This window comes from Anguilla rostrata, chromosome 12, assembly GCF_018555375.3.
Source record: "Anguilla rostrata isolate EN2019 chromosome 12, ASM1855537v3, whole genome shotgun sequence".
NCBI classification, from domain to species: domain Eukaryota; kingdom Metazoa; phylum Chordata; class Actinopteri; order Anguilliformes; family Anguillidae; genus Anguilla; species Anguilla rostrata.
Window position 1 is genome coordinate 15,715,947 of NC_057944.1, and position 16,709 is coordinate 15,732,655.

At 40.3% G+C, this 16,709-nt stretch overlaps 1 protein-coding gene across 7 annotated transcripts in view; it reads left to right on the forward strand.

The window, feature by feature from the left end:
* Positions 1-8,521: 8,521 nt before the first annotated feature.
* The window catches only part of mecom (MDS1 and EVI1 complex locus), a 138,520-nt gene continuing 130,332 nt past the window's right edge, over positions 8,522-16,709 (forward strand). For 2 of the 7 annotated variants that reach the window (XM_064301581.1, XM_064301582.1), the window contains exon 1: positions 8,525-8,873. In XM_064301581.1, the coding sequence (XP_064157651.1) occupies positions 8,837-8,873 (37 nt within the window). In that variant the 5' untranslated portion in view covers positions 8,525-8,836. Of the gene's footprint in view, positions 8,874-16,709 lie in introns of all 7 variants that reach the window. The other 5 variants (XM_064301577.1, XM_064301575.1, XM_064301576.1 and 2 more) reach the window with 5 other exon arrangements.

A 16,709-nucleotide genomic window follows, 5' to 3' on the forward strand; every position in this document is an offset into this window, starting at 1 on the left:
CAACGATACTGTTAAGGAATTATGGACCACCCACAACACTAATATAGAACAGTTATCGATTTGATCAATTTAGCAGGCTAAAATAAATAAAAATGAATTTAAATCGCTTGTTTTTCGGTTCTTCACTGGCCAATGCAAATTATCACCATTTGGGAACCAACGGGACGCTACCTGGACATCACTTTACACCACGCTGTCAAACATATTCTTTCTTATCCACCTCCGTCACAGTCATCATTTAGTTAGTCAACTTTATATTTACATTCAAAAAATGTAACTACCGCTAGCTATTTAATACGTTGTTTTTTCTGCAAACTTGCATTTTCACAGAACTGACTGGAATAACCATCTCATTCCTGCTACACCCTGCCAAGTTTTGTTGTTTTCTTTCACTTTACAGATCTGCTGTAGTTCTGAATCATAAATCCACCACGTGTGTTAAAGTCTTCAAGTCAGTACAAGGTCAACCATGGTCCATAGACACAGGTCCATGGTCCTGTGCCAAAATAACCAAAAGGGCATACTGCCACCTACTGGGAAGGGTGTATGAATCAGAAACTAAATTCTAAATGGGATCTAAATTGCCCAAAGTTATGGGTGCATGAGTGATTGATGTGTGTGTGCCCTGTGATGGACTGACAATCTGTCCAGGGTGTATTCCTGCCTCTCGCCCAACAGGCCCCGACCTCATGAATTTAGAACCTGCTGGAAAGGTCGATGATACTCAGTGAATTTATAAAAATTGTCATTTCAACCCACACCTCAAAACCATTTCCCCTAACCTCTGGTGATATATGCTGCATTATCATTGTACACACATGCACACACTCACACCCTTCAAGTCCAGCATAGATTGGACTGTTCCTCTCATGCAATAATTACTGAAGTTAATGCGATGCTTTTTTATGGAGGACTTGTGGAACGCATGCACATGCTTATGCTCAGTCTGCAACGGTCACTGTAACATGGCACTGACAGGCCCCGCATTCTCACAGACAGAGCAAGCGCCTTGTGTCTGTGATGTCATAGAAATCACACGCTGGGACACTGAATTTTTCCGATTCTGGTAGCATGCATGCTTTCGGGTATTAAAGCATCCCTCCATAAACAAAGAAAAAACAAACAAACAAACAAATAAATAAATAAATATTGAGCACTGCAAGTAATCAGCAGTCCTACATTTCCAGAGCTAGCCTGTTAATCAAACTTTGTAGGCCTATTTTCTTTGGACTTTCCACAACTTTAATTCTAAAAAAATAAATAACTCACAAGAGTGGTAATTTCTTGTGTATGGGAGATATTTTTATTTCATAAGAGGAGTTGCTAAACCCCTTTTCAACGGTAATGCTTTAATGTATGGAATAATATCCATTTTATGGTATTTATTTATACTTCATTTTCTCATTCAGCGTTGAAGTAGAAGCAAACTAAGAAGATTTCAACGCACTGTGACCTTAATCTTTGTTTACTAAAACGAGTTTTGGAAAACTGGGGTTTTGCTGAGTTGCTAAATGCAAATGTGAATTTGTCGTGCGTGTTTGTCTTCCTTCCTTGATAGAGGCATCAAAGAATCCTTAGAGATAATAGTAAATTGAAGCATACCCTGAGGACTCGATGCTATCGTAAATAAACAAGTTCTTTCTTGCCTCTAAATAGGCCTATAATTTCATAAAAGTGTGCGATACCATGCATGACACTCTATCTTTGCAATTAAGGAGAAATTGTCAACTATAATATGTAAAAAAAAAAAAAAAAAATTCAGCTCAAATGAAAAAATCTACTCAGCTACGTCACTACAGCTACACCTTTGTTTACAACATAGCCATATTTGGTATTCCATTCTGATAATCAATTTATATTGTATAATTTCAGTTTTTATTTATTTATCCTTTTTCCATTCAATTACATTCATGAGCCAGTCACGTTAATATTATTACAGTGACAAATTGAAAGCAACACTGTTCTGCTAGATAGACATTTAGGATCCTGCGGTGCGCACTCACAGATCGCTCACCCTGAAAACTATTTTTACAGCGTGCTTCAGGCCGGATCTGACGGTAATCCTCTTGCCCGCTCTTACGGGAAACGACGATAAATAAAAGAGATTGAGATTCGGATTGATTTACCCGTCAGGTGTCTTCAGCGAACACACTGGATCAGTGCGAAGTCGATAGGTATTGATGAGCAGCCTGTAACTTCAATGTATACTGTATCGTAGACCCTCCTTCCCCGCAGAGATCAAACATAAATGTCTGCGCGTGTTCATCTGCTGTCCCAGAGGGACCATAAATACTTCGACAGATTTTCTCCAGAACAACATCGTAGCCTAATCCGCCCCACTCATCACCCGAATATCGAGACCCGCTGTAACAAGCCGACCTTCTCGAATGTCTGCACATTTTTATGTGGGTGTTACTCCTTGAATTAGTCAGAGTGGTTATATGCGATTGTTGATGTTGTTGTGATTGTTTTAAGATTTATTATGAACGTCAACCCCACCACAAAAAATGACAGTTTAGGCAACCACTATATCTATATTCCATTAAAGTACTGCTATGTAGTTTAGTGAGCACTAGGTGGCAGCAAAATACCATGCAATGCCACGTGCGAACTTCGGGGAATATCGTTTCACAATTCAATTTTATTTCATAACGTTAATTATTTTATTATTCATTTTTTACATTCGGAATGATTTCAGAAGTTTACTGAGATGGAATAGGAATAATAGCCTTAGATTACAGTTCTCTTTGCAAATGTTGCGTCTGTTAATTTTGCAACGCTGAAAGACGTTCTCCATTTTCAGTGCCTTGCCCATGAACAAGTATTGTAAAGGTCAGGTTGGACGGCCTCATTGTAAAGGTTAGTGAGGATGACCTCTGTGCACTGAGCAGCACCTATCTGCCATTGGACTTAGCCAATGAACATTTATCTAGATATTTACTGAACTTAAAAAAGGTCACTAAAATTGAATGGACCTTTAAGAAACAAGATGTGTGCACAATTGCAATGACCTCATTCAAGGGCCATGCCAACTAACGTGAAGTGGAGGTTGCAGTGCAAATCTACCTTTAATAGACCCTCTATTACAGTCACTTAAGTCACTTAAGACATCTTTATGAAATCATGTTTTGTTTTTTTACTACTGATCCAATGCTTTCTAAAATGCGCAACGCTATTACTGTGTACTGGAATATGTGCAGGAAAATGTCTACATTTCACGCAAATCTTTTTGACAAATGTAAATGTGTTTCAGTCAGAGAAAATGACAATGATGCCAGATTAAACTGTCCTTTTCATAAGAATAAGAGTAATTCATAATTCTTCAGAGTAATTTATGATTATTAATCATCACAATATTTACACTGGTTTTGTCAGAGGTGAGCAATCATTTACTCTTCTCTAATGATGCTCTCCAAAACGATGTTCTTATTTACTGTCCTTTTTTATTTATAGTATAATAGGTAATAACTCTTTCCACTTGAATGTATTTATTTTGTTCCTTTCCAGGCATCAAACGGCTTGTGATCTCACACGAATGTTAGCATAGTTGACACAACATGAATGGAAAAGCAGTTGTATGCTAATTTAAAAAATATGGCGCGGAGATATAAAACTGGAGGCAGAAAATAATTACCAGCTATGTGTGAGAGCATATGTGCATGGAAATAAACACCTCCAGGAATGGCTACTTTTCATCTGGTTACACTCCCCAGTCTTGAAGTTTTTGGTGTGCAGTAACTGCGAGTTACATTTGATAAAAATGTACAATGTTTTCCACTGTATAAAAACCAGTGGCCAGATATTATGTGGAAAAGCAATTTTTTTGTATCCAACTTGATTGATCCAAAGTTTTTAAAATGTAGATACACAAAAGGATGGTGTTGGATACAAAAAACATGGTACAGTTTTTCACTGTAAGAACACAGTAGCCAAAAATGTGGAAAACCATTTTTTGTATCCAACCTGACTGATATAAATTCTTAAAATGTAGGTTCACAAAAAAGTGATGTTGGCCAATCAACTTCTGTGTGAGACAGCAAGAGGTTTTACATGGTCAGGTGAAATGGCTGCTTGGTGTGTGCTTTATTATTGGGTTTTGTTTGACCAATCAACAGGTTCAGCTGTCACATTTTGACATATCCCTCTGCCCCCCTGTGTGAGAAATTCACATTAGGGATACAGTCCCTTCCACTTAACCCCATACACAGTGCAAATGAGTTCACATAAAATGGGGAATTGTTTTAAACAGAGTTAGAAACGAGGGAGGAAGGGTGTTTTCTTCGCTCACTTTTCAATGACCGTTTAAACACAGGTTTCCCCCCCATGCATGCAGTGCCATGCACCCAGGCTGTTTCAACAGCCGTCTCTCCAGCCCATTATGAAATATGAATGGAACTATTGTACATGTTTCCTCTGGCTTCTTCCTGGTAGAGAAACTGCGTCATGTTTATTTGCTCTTTGTTGGTTGTTGTTAGTCAGCCCGGAGGGGCCTCCCCTGCACGCTGTCCATCACCCCCTCCGCTCTCAGCCCCTGCGTCTAATTTCATTTCCAAAACCATTCCTTTTAAAAAACTATTTTATTCCCTTTCTCCTTTCTGAAGGCTCACTTTTTCCAAAAGCAAATTTATAGAGAGAGGAGTGGAGTGGCTGGGGGTGGCAGTTGGAAAGCAGTTCCCTTAGTAAGTGTGGTGCTTTCTCCATGGCGATGGAACAGCCCAACATAAGGTGTGTTTGGAGGGAAGGGTCTTGACCTCTGTCCACTCTCTGGACTCATCAGACCAAATAATTACCTATAACATGTTTGCCAAATAACTGTCTAACAGTGAAAACATGAAAATAGATTTTTGCTCAAATGTTAATTTCATGCTGTGCCACGAGACCCAGATTTGAAATGGGTAACATGTATGCACCCATAGATTGTGTGTGTGAAAAAATTAAAAGAATTATAAATATTTAAATGAATGTTTTCCAACAGTGTGTATAATAATAAGCAAATTGTACCCAAATGTGCTTGATGTGAATGCACTAAATATGAAAGTGCATAGAGAAAATAACCCCAAAACCTTGGCTATTTTATTCAATTTAATAATAAAAAGCCAGGAGAACACAGGAGAACACCAGTAGATCAGCTAATCATGCTGGGACAAAAGCGTGTTATATTATAACCTATGCATAAACTGGTATTTCATGCAGAATCTGAAGCCAACCTGGTATGGAAAAATGTGGGGTTTAAAGTTATAAGTTTTAAAGTTGCATAATAATTCGACGTTGTCTTTAAAAAAAAAACTGCGGCACGTTTATTTTCTCACAGGTGAACTGTTATTTTATGCCAATTTCCTTATTTTTGGAATGTTCGTATATTTTCCGACACACCGATTCAAAATACGCCACAAAACGTGAGCAAATAATTGCAGTATATTTAAAATGTTTTTCATCAGCAAACATGTATTTAGTTTTTTATAACATTCACATCGGAGAAAACGATTTTTCCATTTAAATGAACGTAGAGTATTGTATTAATTTTGATTCGTGCCCCGGCGCGTGGGGTGTAAGGAAATGACGCACCGGTTATTTTAAAAGGTAAACTAGTCACAGGGCTTGTGGTCTGCAGTCAAATTCACTGGTGGGCTAAATTTTGCGGGGGTATATGTGCCTGAACAAGTCTGCTTCAGTTTGCTTTACTTTAGTCTCCACGTAGGGGGCACTGCGCCCCCGGGACCGTGTTTCTCCAGTCCCGAGCTCCACTCCTGACAAAATATTTTCACATCAGACATATGAATTATTACCACTGAATAACAGTAGGAAACGATGCCAATGCATTTATATTAATTAGATCTCGGGTTCTCTCTTATGAGCTGATTCGTACCAAAATGTAAATAAAAATAGGCCAACTTGATTATAAAATGTACCCCTTCTGAAACCAAACACAACCAAATGATTTATCATACGAATCCGAATTAATTAATATAAAATACAATCATGAAGGTAAATTACAGTTCTTGTGAAAGCGCATATAAATAGGCCAAACTCATGGCAGCAGAACAACACGTAAAACTGCAACAGTAATTGTGATGATGATAATAAAAATAATAAGACAATAATAAAATTGATGTGTGTAGGCTAATAGCCGAAACAAGTTAAATCCAAACGGATTGCATATAAGAGCGGTAACGTTTATTATTGAATTCCTGACAAAATAAGTTACAATATTGTACTGTGAAATACTTAATGCAGTTTACACCAAGATATAGGAATTACTCATCTTTTTATTTTATTTCGTAAAGTACCGAGCCGGATGTAGCATTGATAAATATCCCTGTTGATCACTTGATTGATTACCTCTCTCAAAGGTCACGCGGGCGCGCGGTAATTTCCTTGCGCCTGAGGCTCCCTTTTCACTTTTAGACTGGCGCGACAGCTCCGACTACACAAATTATGTTTTTATTTTAACCCCTAAATTACCTGACAAATACAACAAAAATACTTCATATAGGCTGGTAGTTTTGTTTAAAAACACGCAGTACTATGGGCTACTCCTAATGCAAAGTAGTAAATAGCCTAACGAATTAAACAAAATGTTAAGATACAGTTTTCGGCCGTTTAAATTTGCTTTGCCCCCTTTTGGGACAAGGTTTACATTTGAACTATAGGACAAGCTATTAATTTAGCTATACTAGCCAGGGTCCTGAACCCAATTAATTTCTAATAATTACAGCCCACAGGGCTGTACAGATCTCTCCGCCACTCCCCGGTCTTGGCATTCCGAGCCACGGGGTCAGCGTATCATAATAAAGTATGTATTCTGAAAGTAGTCTCGAGAACAGTGAGTTATTGCAATGAATGAAAACTGTTTCCATTTAGGCTAATTGAGCGCGCTGCCTCGAGCTGTAGCTGTGAGGCTGAAATTCCGCTTCCTCCAGTGCTTCCCTTTCAACACACTGTAATATTTTACAGCATCATCTAAATATTTTCATTTGTATTTCTTCGTAAAGCGAACTGTAACTACTGTAAAATAATAAAGTTAATATTTATTATGCTGATTAGCAAGACAGCGCGATGTATGCCTTCTATAGCCTAGCCTAAAACAATGTAGTTTAACCTTAAAGCTAGATCTAGCATATGTGAAGACCATTGAAATTTCTATTGTATAGTAGTATATACTCCTACGCTCTTTCTGCCATTAAATATTGACGATTTGTATTTTAGACGATGAATTTGCTGATAGGCTATTATAAATACCAAAACACGTCGAAGTAGCGTGGTCAACCTAAATAAAAAATAAAAATAGCCTACCGAGTTCAAAACAGAAGAGTTCAAAATCAAACGAAGTTTTTTTATTTTAGGTTTAACATTCAGGGTGAAGTCTGCATTAGTTTTGTTCTCGTAGTTGTATAAGTAAGCGAACTGTTTGTCCCATAGGCTGAAGTGCACGTGCAACACAATAGCACGATAAGCCAATATCCACTGTTAAATCAGAACGTGGAAAGAGAATAGTTAATTGAATTGTGAGGGACTTGGTATGAATTGGCTTAAAACATGGAGCACAAATATGTAGAAAGCAGATGTTATGCAATTTATACGCTATTGCTAAATTGTTTACGCAGTTTTGTTTATGTCCTACCCCCGTTTGGATTCGTGGTGTGCACAATGACGCTATAGTTCACTGAATGTATTAAAACACCTGAGAATTGTGCAGGGACGGGAGCTACAACCTGTTTCACACGTATCCATGCACCATTACTGTTATTTCATACAAGTTTTTTTATGAGCAATCAGATCATTTAAATTTTTCTCAGGCTTGATAATAACGCTCAATTATGATACGGCTATTCTTCGACTATTCCTGTCTTATAACTTTTAGGTTATCTTTATCGAGTTGCCTATGAAAAAATGTATTTCGTAAAGTAGTCAGTTTTAAGGAACGAATCCAAGGTCTTTCGTTAATGACTACAAACTGAGGCAAAAGCATAATTAACACCTAACCTTGCATTAACAGCGTTTGTCCTTCATTTATGACTATAGTTATACTGTAGACTGTCCGGTCTTCATAAGGATAATATGACATGACTTACAATTATAAATAAAGGGATATGACCACAAGGACCCTTCTCTGATTATTAAACGTTATTAGCGCGAGGTTTAAACTGAGGAGTACCATTTATCAGCAGGTTTTGGGGTATAAATTACCCCGCAAGCAATGGCATTTACACGTACGCACAGTAAGACGCAATAATTTAAAGTACTTTACAGATTAATAATTGTCACCACCGCAAAAAATGGGCAGCGTTTTATTAGAGATGTCGGTTCCGAATCCCCACCTCTCCACACGCTGGGGGGAGGGGTAAACTTTTCATTCATTTTCGAATAATCGCAATGATGGTCAAAAACACAATTTAAATATATAAAACGTTTAATGAAAACGTTTTAAATAGGTAATTTAGCTGAACAGTGATTAATGTGATTTAATTTAAGCACAAAGTATGTATCGTAGCTGTTTGAGAATAGTTCATTATAATTAATGTCTCTGGTTCTCCGCATATCTGAGGCAGCGGACGGCTCCGTTTCTGACTCAGTGATCTTTGAAGATCTGACACGAAAGGGGATCTCTCAGCGATTACCATCTGACAAGATCAGTAATATCAAGTGATAAATCGTTCCAAACTTTTTGGCGGCGCTGGCAGTTTGGCTATGCGCATGTGCGAAGGTGTCCAAACTGACAATGCTGGAGAGATAGCGAGTCTGGATTGAGAGAAACAGAGAGAGGAACAGAGAAAAAAGAAAAAGGAGGAAAAGATCCAAGAAAAATCAAACAAACCCACGCCGAAAGACTGGCACCATGAGGTCCAAAGGCAGGGCACGGAAACTGGCCACGAGTAGGTGCACTATCCCTTTCTATGCCGTTTGAAACTGCCATTTTGTACATGGATATCTCTGATATAAATTCTTTCACATCTAAACATAGTTACAACCTGTATTCTTTACATTAATGTCAGTTGGCGCTGACCTCTCCGCGAGTTGTAGACACTTCACGCTGCCTTGTAAAAGAGAAACAGGAGAGGGTTCGGAATGACATCGCAAGCGCCGGTTTGGCGAAAACCTCTTTGCTAAGTCCGTTAGATGGAATTACCCGAAATAGTAACACAAAGTTGTAGTTGTGTAAATGTGAAGGGAACTTTTCTGGGATTTTGCTCTTAACGGCGTTGCTTTGCACGTAGTGGGCGCTGTAGCGTAACTTGCCTGTCCGGTTCTGTGACACCGCTTTTGCACACGCTTGGGTCCTGGTCACTTCAATTTGCAGCAGCAGCTTTGAAAAGGCAGGTGGGTTAGAGCTGGTACCGGAAACGAAAGACACAGAAATATTGCCAGGAGCATTTAAATATTTACAGGTACCCGGTAACCGGGTAATAACTCTATAATCTCATATTAATGGGGACGTTGTAAAGCGTATCGAGTAGGCTAGCGTGCTGTAAGATTTAGCATATAGCTTTTCTTTTTAGTGGCAGTATAATAGTATTCGCATATGTTATAAATGTGTGCCGTTATTTTGTGACAGTCAAATTTATTTTAAAAAGTATTTTGAGGGTGATGTTTCAGGGATTGTGCAACAAGTGAAAATGGAAGAGTAATCACTTTACGAAATGTAATGTTTCAGAAGTTGCCGTGCTGTTTTTATTGTCTGTTTTATTTGTCTCTGTCGGATAAATATATTTGTGGTGCTTAATTAACCGTTTCCCTTTGGGCAAGAAAGTTTGGGGACAATTTGACACACGCGCTCATTCTAGCCAAACGTATGCTCATTTGTTAAACATTACGTGTTAAGTTTTTTCATCGCTAATATCTGCAGTTAAGGAATGACTCTTAAACCTGCAAGCAATTGAACTTCCCTAATGTCCTGCAGGGCGTATAAATTATTATTTGGGGGCTATTGCCACAGTTTGCTATTTACTTTAATAAACACTTACGGTGGTTTCCGGCATGGACAGTAAAGGAACCCCTTTATTTATTGTAATTTTATTTCTTACTTTATTTGTTATGCCTCTAGTAACCAAAACCTACAGATATGAATACCACTATATGCAAATTGATCATTAGTAGCCGTAACCCATTTCTATTTTGATATTGATATCGCATGGAACACAGCTTAATTTTAAAAGCGGTGCTTGAATTCGTGTTCATTGGAGCAACGCTTTAATCCAGTGTAAAAAAAACTACTATGATGCTTTGTATATCTATAAAAACACACTATATTTTAATTTGGGGGTAGAGTTGATATTACAGCAAAACATATTTTTCTTCGTGACGTTTAAATATCAGGCACTAGAGTTAAGGAAATAATTCCGAAATGGATAAGTATATAATTTCCTTTATCCTCAGAAACATTCTTGCGGGGCCAGACGTTCTTACTTGCTGAGGTCGTGGGTGTTATCCGTTTTATAGAGCACCAGACGCTGCAGTGACCATGTTATTGTGTATTTAATTTTCTGTTCACAATAAAAAAAACCCACTGCCGCTGCATAAAGCAGCTTTTCATGTAACTGTCCCCCGCCAAGAGAAAAGTCTTTAGTAGCTGGGACGGTTAAACTCCTTGGAAGTACTTCATCACGTCCCAGCATCGCAATTAGGTGATACTTTAAAAAGGGCAGATTGTAATGTTTCAAGGTAATGTATCTTTTCAAGATTCATTTATTAAATGTCAATGTTTGCATGCTGTTCGATTTTTGCAGAGAAGTTATTGTGTTAAAATAACATTGCATATTTAAAAGAATACCTCTTATGCGCAACATAAATATATTCAAATTGATCATTTCTGTTGCTATTGACTTTTTCTTACTTGTACAACTTGAAAATCATTTCACGATACATGAGGACATGAAGGAAAGTAAATCTACTGGAATTGACAGTTTAACATCCACTTTATTAGTAAACTTTTCAGTGCCACAAGTCATCTGACCTTTTGTGCACCTTTTCTAAACTTTCTTTATAATGTAAATAATAATAATAATAATAATATAAAGAAGAACACGAATGGCAATAATAGTCATTATCATTATTATATTTTTCTATTGAATGAACTGCTTTTAAGGATCAATAGATCATAGGTATGAATCCATCTTACTAGTAAATAAATATTATTTCCTGGTCGCATTAAAAGAATATCTGTCCTCACTTTGGGCTTTTGTTCATATCTAGATAGTGGCCGTACATCACAGTTGATATTAATGCAACTTTTCGGGTCAAACTGCCGCTCTGCATGAGGACAGTATGTGTCATAACAAGGAACTACATTTATTTTCTATGATTTAATTCTCCCTCTGAATTAATAGTTTTCCTCAGTAATAGTTATTCAAAAAAATAATGGCGTTTTTAAAATCTCTCGCTCTCTCTTTGTCTTTCTCACACACACACACACACACACACACAACACGCAGTGATGGTGAAGATTGAAAAGCGTCTGCCCGTGTAGCAGTGCTTTTTGAATGACTAATACCGAGCGATTGACTGTGGCTAAAAATAAAGTAAAGGAATTTGAGAGCCGAGCAGGAGCCACACCACCCTTCCAGGCATAGTTTAAAATCATTACTTACAATCTGAGAATGGGGGATAATTTGAGGCGTATTTAAAGATTATTATTTACTCAAGATGTAAGAAGAAGATTTCTACCTATTAAGTCAGAAGGAGAGAATGTTCAGGGCGCTTGGCTGTGGGTCCCCAGGGACCGAGCTTGCTTGGCCTCCAGCCAGATCTGCACAATGTCAACATTGAATATTTAAATTCCCAGACTCCTTATAACAGCTCTGCCTGTAAATACTTTCAGTGTGCATCTGTGTGGAAAGGCCCTTTTAAACGCACGCCGTGGCCTCCTCACGCCCGCCGCGTCCTGCCGAACATCTCTTTGTGTGTTTGTTTGAGCTGGTATGATTTCAGCACGGCCCCTCAAATAATAAAAGTGGAAAGAAAGCCAGGCGAAGGCGGCGCTGTTCCTGGATCAGTGGCGACGGCGTCGAGCGAACGCTGCCCAGAAGGCTAACTTCGCTAGCTGTGCCAGGCTTGCGTCCAATCAAACGCTGGGCTCTCTACAGCCATGTGGACAAGCTCACGCCTTTACATGTGAAATCAGACGGGATACGAGGTGCTGTTTTCTGTTTTAGAACGTAAACTTTCCCTTGGATCAAGAGCGCCCGGCTGTGCGGCACTGCCTGATCTGTTCCCAGGATCGGTGCTTTGGTGTAAAATGTCCCGCAATACATCTGAGGCGTTGAGTTGGTGTTTTAGTGTAAAAAATGGTCAGAAAATAGTTGTGGTGGACACCAGAAAGTCGGGGACAAGAGGAATCCCACTAGCGCTTGTAATGTAACAAAGTGTGAATTTAAAAAACAGAATTCAACGTGTAGTGAGGTTGACTGTGATGAGAATACACACTAGGAGCAGCACGGTTAGCTCCTTGTTCTGCTGCACCGCCACAGCTGGTTCACTTATTTTGTCTTTGTGAACTTACTGGAGTCTCATGATGATTATGTCACTTGTGCCAGTTTCATAATGAGTTTCCTAAAAGCTGGGGAGATGACATCAGACGTGAGGACAGCAGATGTTCTTCAGAACAGAGAGACTGTTAGAATACACCGTCATTTCTCATGCTTTTACACCCTACAACGACCATTTAATCCACACTTCAGCAAAATGAGTGTGTGTGTGTGTGTGTGTGCGTGTACGTGTGCATTTATCTGTGTTACTCTATTTCTCATGAGCTGGTGTTAACAGTGTGAATGCCACAAGTAAGTGTCTGCAAAGGACCTTCTTAAAGGTTAAGTGGCATAATTTGAGCAGTAGGCTGATAAGGATCTGGGAGATGTTCAGAGTCATTTAGAAACATTGAGTCACATTGTGCTGTATTATGTTTCTCTTTTTACTCACATAATCCACCATAGGAAAGTTTAACCTTTTGTTCTTGGGAGCTTTGGGACAAATAACAAGTATATTCAGCAGATTTGTGGTATAACTCCAGTTTCAGCGATTATTTAATATGGTATACATTTTTGGTAAAATAACAACGCTTTACATGCATATACATTGTATTCCTATTGAACATTTTTAAATACAAATGTGATAAAACAATGGTTAATAAAATTCTGAAAATAGTCCTCATAGAAAATTCAGCTCTCATAATTCACACTGTCATGGTTGTTATAATTATTATAATTTATATTATGATTTTACAATTACTTCTTTGACTCCTGTGATGACTTCCTCCGGTATGAGACTGTATGTTTATGCCCCACACAATAAAAGGAAAATGAATCAAAGGCAGATATTACTGGAGGAGCCGGAATGCGGCCGTGTGAAATGGCATTTGAATGAGCCGTGTGTGAGAGCCGTGTGCAGCCTGCATTCTCCCCGCCTGTCAGCGTTTCATTCCTGAAGAGTGCGTCGGCATTGTGCAATGGGCCATGCATCAACTGTTTGTCTGCTGCAGCCCCATTATAAGCCAAATTCAAAAGGGTTAATGGATCGGGCCATTTAGAAGGTGAGAGGAGCGGGTGCGGGGAGAGGGAGCCTATTAAACCGCCGTTGTTTGGGGAAGTCCCGCCGCGCCGTGCCGCTCCGTGCCCGCGCGGCTCCCTCTCTCTCTCTCGCCTGTTTCCCGGAGTTCGGCGGACGAAGCGCGCCGTATTTCTCCCGAGGCTGCGACCCAGGTCCGGTCTTTCGCGAGCGCCGCGTAAACTCTCATATTATCTCTGATTAACCTGTGAAAAGAAAAGAGAAGAAAGAAAAAAAAACGAGCGCTTGCTTATTATTCATGCTTGCCGACACATTGCATTAATTTAGTTGTTCTTGGAAATGAATTGCACAAATTTTTTAGGCTTTAGGTACGTTTCCTTTTCTTATTATTTATAAACATTTTGTATTAATGAATGAGTTTAATTTGAAAGTGGGAACTCACTGTGAAAATAAATGCCTGTGTTCCCTTAGCACTTGTAGAAACTTCCAAATATAGAAAGAACAGTACTGAAGAAGTGTTTTTACCAGAAATATTCCCAATTCTTGCATGCATGCATGCATTACATTACATTACATTACAGGCATTTAGCAGACGCTCTTATCCAGAGCGACTTACACAACTTTTACTTAGCACTTTACATTGTATCCATTTATACAGCTGGATATATACTGAAGCAATGCAGGTTAAGTACCTTGCTCAAGGGTACAACGGCAGTGTCCTTACCCGGGATTTGAACCTGCGACCTTTCGGTTACAAGCGCAGTTCCTTACCCACTGTGCCACACTCCGTCCTACAATGCATGCATGTCTATGTTTTTATGCATGCGTATGTGTCTTTGCAATTTTTTTGTGCATGTGAAAATGTCTGTTGTCTGTGCAAATACATGCATGTGTATGGGAGAGAGTGTGTGCCTTTTATACAATTTGTTTATACACTGTGTGTGCATGTGTGCATCTACAGTATCTTTGTGTACATTAGTTTGTCAATGCATGCTTTTTGTGTATGTGCTATGTTTGTATAAGACAGCACGTCAGTGTATCTTGTGTTTGCATACCTGCATATTCACTTACAAAAGTGTGTTCATGTTTGTGCACGTATGTCCATATGTGTGTTTGTTTGAGTGTGTGAGTACAGGTGTCTGTACTGTTGGACTTATATACTTGTAACTGACAGCCTCCACCTTTCTCTGTCTCCTCCTGCTGTCCTGTCCCTGCATGAGACGCTGAGTCTGTCTCTCTTTCTCTGAGTTACTGTAGCCATAGAGATGAGCAGCATCCCAAACAGCTGCTGAACACTGCTTGGGATGCCCCTAGTGGAGGTAGAGTGAAAAGCCCAGTCCTAGAGGCTGTGGGCTGAGTTTAAACTACATGTGACTTCAGCTCCCACCAGTCCCTTGATTTTTGGACCGTACCATTGCAGTGTTCTAGGAGGTGGTCTTGCATGAAGGCCTTGGCCCATATAGAATCCAGGAAGATGATTCCTGCATTTGTACATTCGTATTGCTTTTATTTCCAACACAATGTCAAAGTGCACAGTAACATACAGTAAAGGAAAGTCATGAAAAGGATTAATAAGAAAAACATGAATACAAATCATAATAACACAATACAGTATAGTGTATTTTAGAGTAGAGTATGGATACATATATTTCATGTTTGTAGACTCTGCATAAATGGAAACTGGTGGCAGTGAGTTCTCAGACCAGATTTAATCTTTTGGGGAACCGTCAGGTGGTCAGGAAGTCGTTCTGGAGAAAGCAGTCTGGAGGGGATTGGCCTAAGAATGTGTGAGAGGCTAGAAGGAGGGCGACTCTTTCACGCAGGTGGGGCCGGTGGCTTTTAAAGTCTTACTAACCCAGAAAAGAATCCTGAAGTAAATTCTGAAAGCCCGTTTTGACGGGCAGCCAGTTGCAGGGATGCTGAGGCAGGAGTGAGGTGGGCGGTGGAGGTGTAAGTATTTATGATTTATGATTTCCTGTCTGTTGGCTTCGGCTCTGGTGCAGTTTGTGCGGCAGAATGTGAAAGGGAGGGTACGCGGTCGCCGTGGTGATTTTAAGACTGCTACGGCTTTCGAACGGACGGACAGACGATGGGGGCCTGTGGCGGCGATGCGCGCGCGGGGCGACGCAGGCGGGGCGACGCGGGCGGGGCCAGGGAGTGAGGTGGCGCTCTGACCCAGACGGAGTGTGGGAACGGCTCGGGCGGGGACGCCCATGCGCCTGGGAACCACGCTCTGTTTACGGCAGGGAAACCGTACCAACACAGAACAATGAGCTAACCTTACCCTTTATAAATAAAAAAACCCCCTTTTTTCTTCTCAAAGGTCATTGAGTTATAGATAGGGAGTGCAGACAAAGGCTGAGGTCTGTCCACGGTCCGAGACTCCAGTGCCAAGACTGAGGTCACCATCTGCAGGCGGGTGCAAAACTAAGCACATTTTACATGTGCGTGCGTGTGTGTGTGTGTGCGCGTGTGTGTGTGTGGTCTGCAGTGTGTGCGTGCTGTGTGATGTGTGTGTGGTGCATGGGCGTGTGGTGTGTCATGTCGTGCGTGCGTGCTGGGGTGTGTGCGTGCGATGCGTGCGGCTGTGTGTGTGTGTGTCGTGCGGCGTGGGCGTGTCGGCATGTGTGTGTGTGTGCGTGGGCGTGCATGTGTATGTGTGTGTGTGCGTGCGTGCATGTGTGTGCGTGTGTGTGCGTGCGTGTGCGTGCGTGTGCGGTGGTGCGTGGGCTGGTGCGTGCGGTGCATGCGTGCGTGCGTGCTTGCGTGCGTGTGTGTGTGTGCGTGTGTGTGTGTAGATGCCAGTGGATGAATATCTGTGTTGGCGTTTATGAATGTGGGAGAACATTGTTTCTGTGTTTGGAATTCTGGAAGTTACCATGGCACCAAGTAAATGATGATTTCTTTTGCAGCTAGCATCTTCGGTGAGGTTAGGTTTCAGTTTGAGAAATGAGCTTCGTTAGCTAATGAAACTGCTTCAGAGATGTCCCTGGCCAGGTAATGAGCTGGCCCTGTAATCCCACTGCCTCGCTTTATACACTGTACTGCCTCACATGAGAAAGTATGCTGCTTTTCATTTCACATCCCACTGGTGTGATGTTCCTGGTGCTTTATTTGACAGAGATACTACACAGCCGCTCGCTGTCCCAGAATGAACAAACTAACAATCTAAATTTCATCTGTTGTCCCTTGGCAGACAACAAGACAGTGAT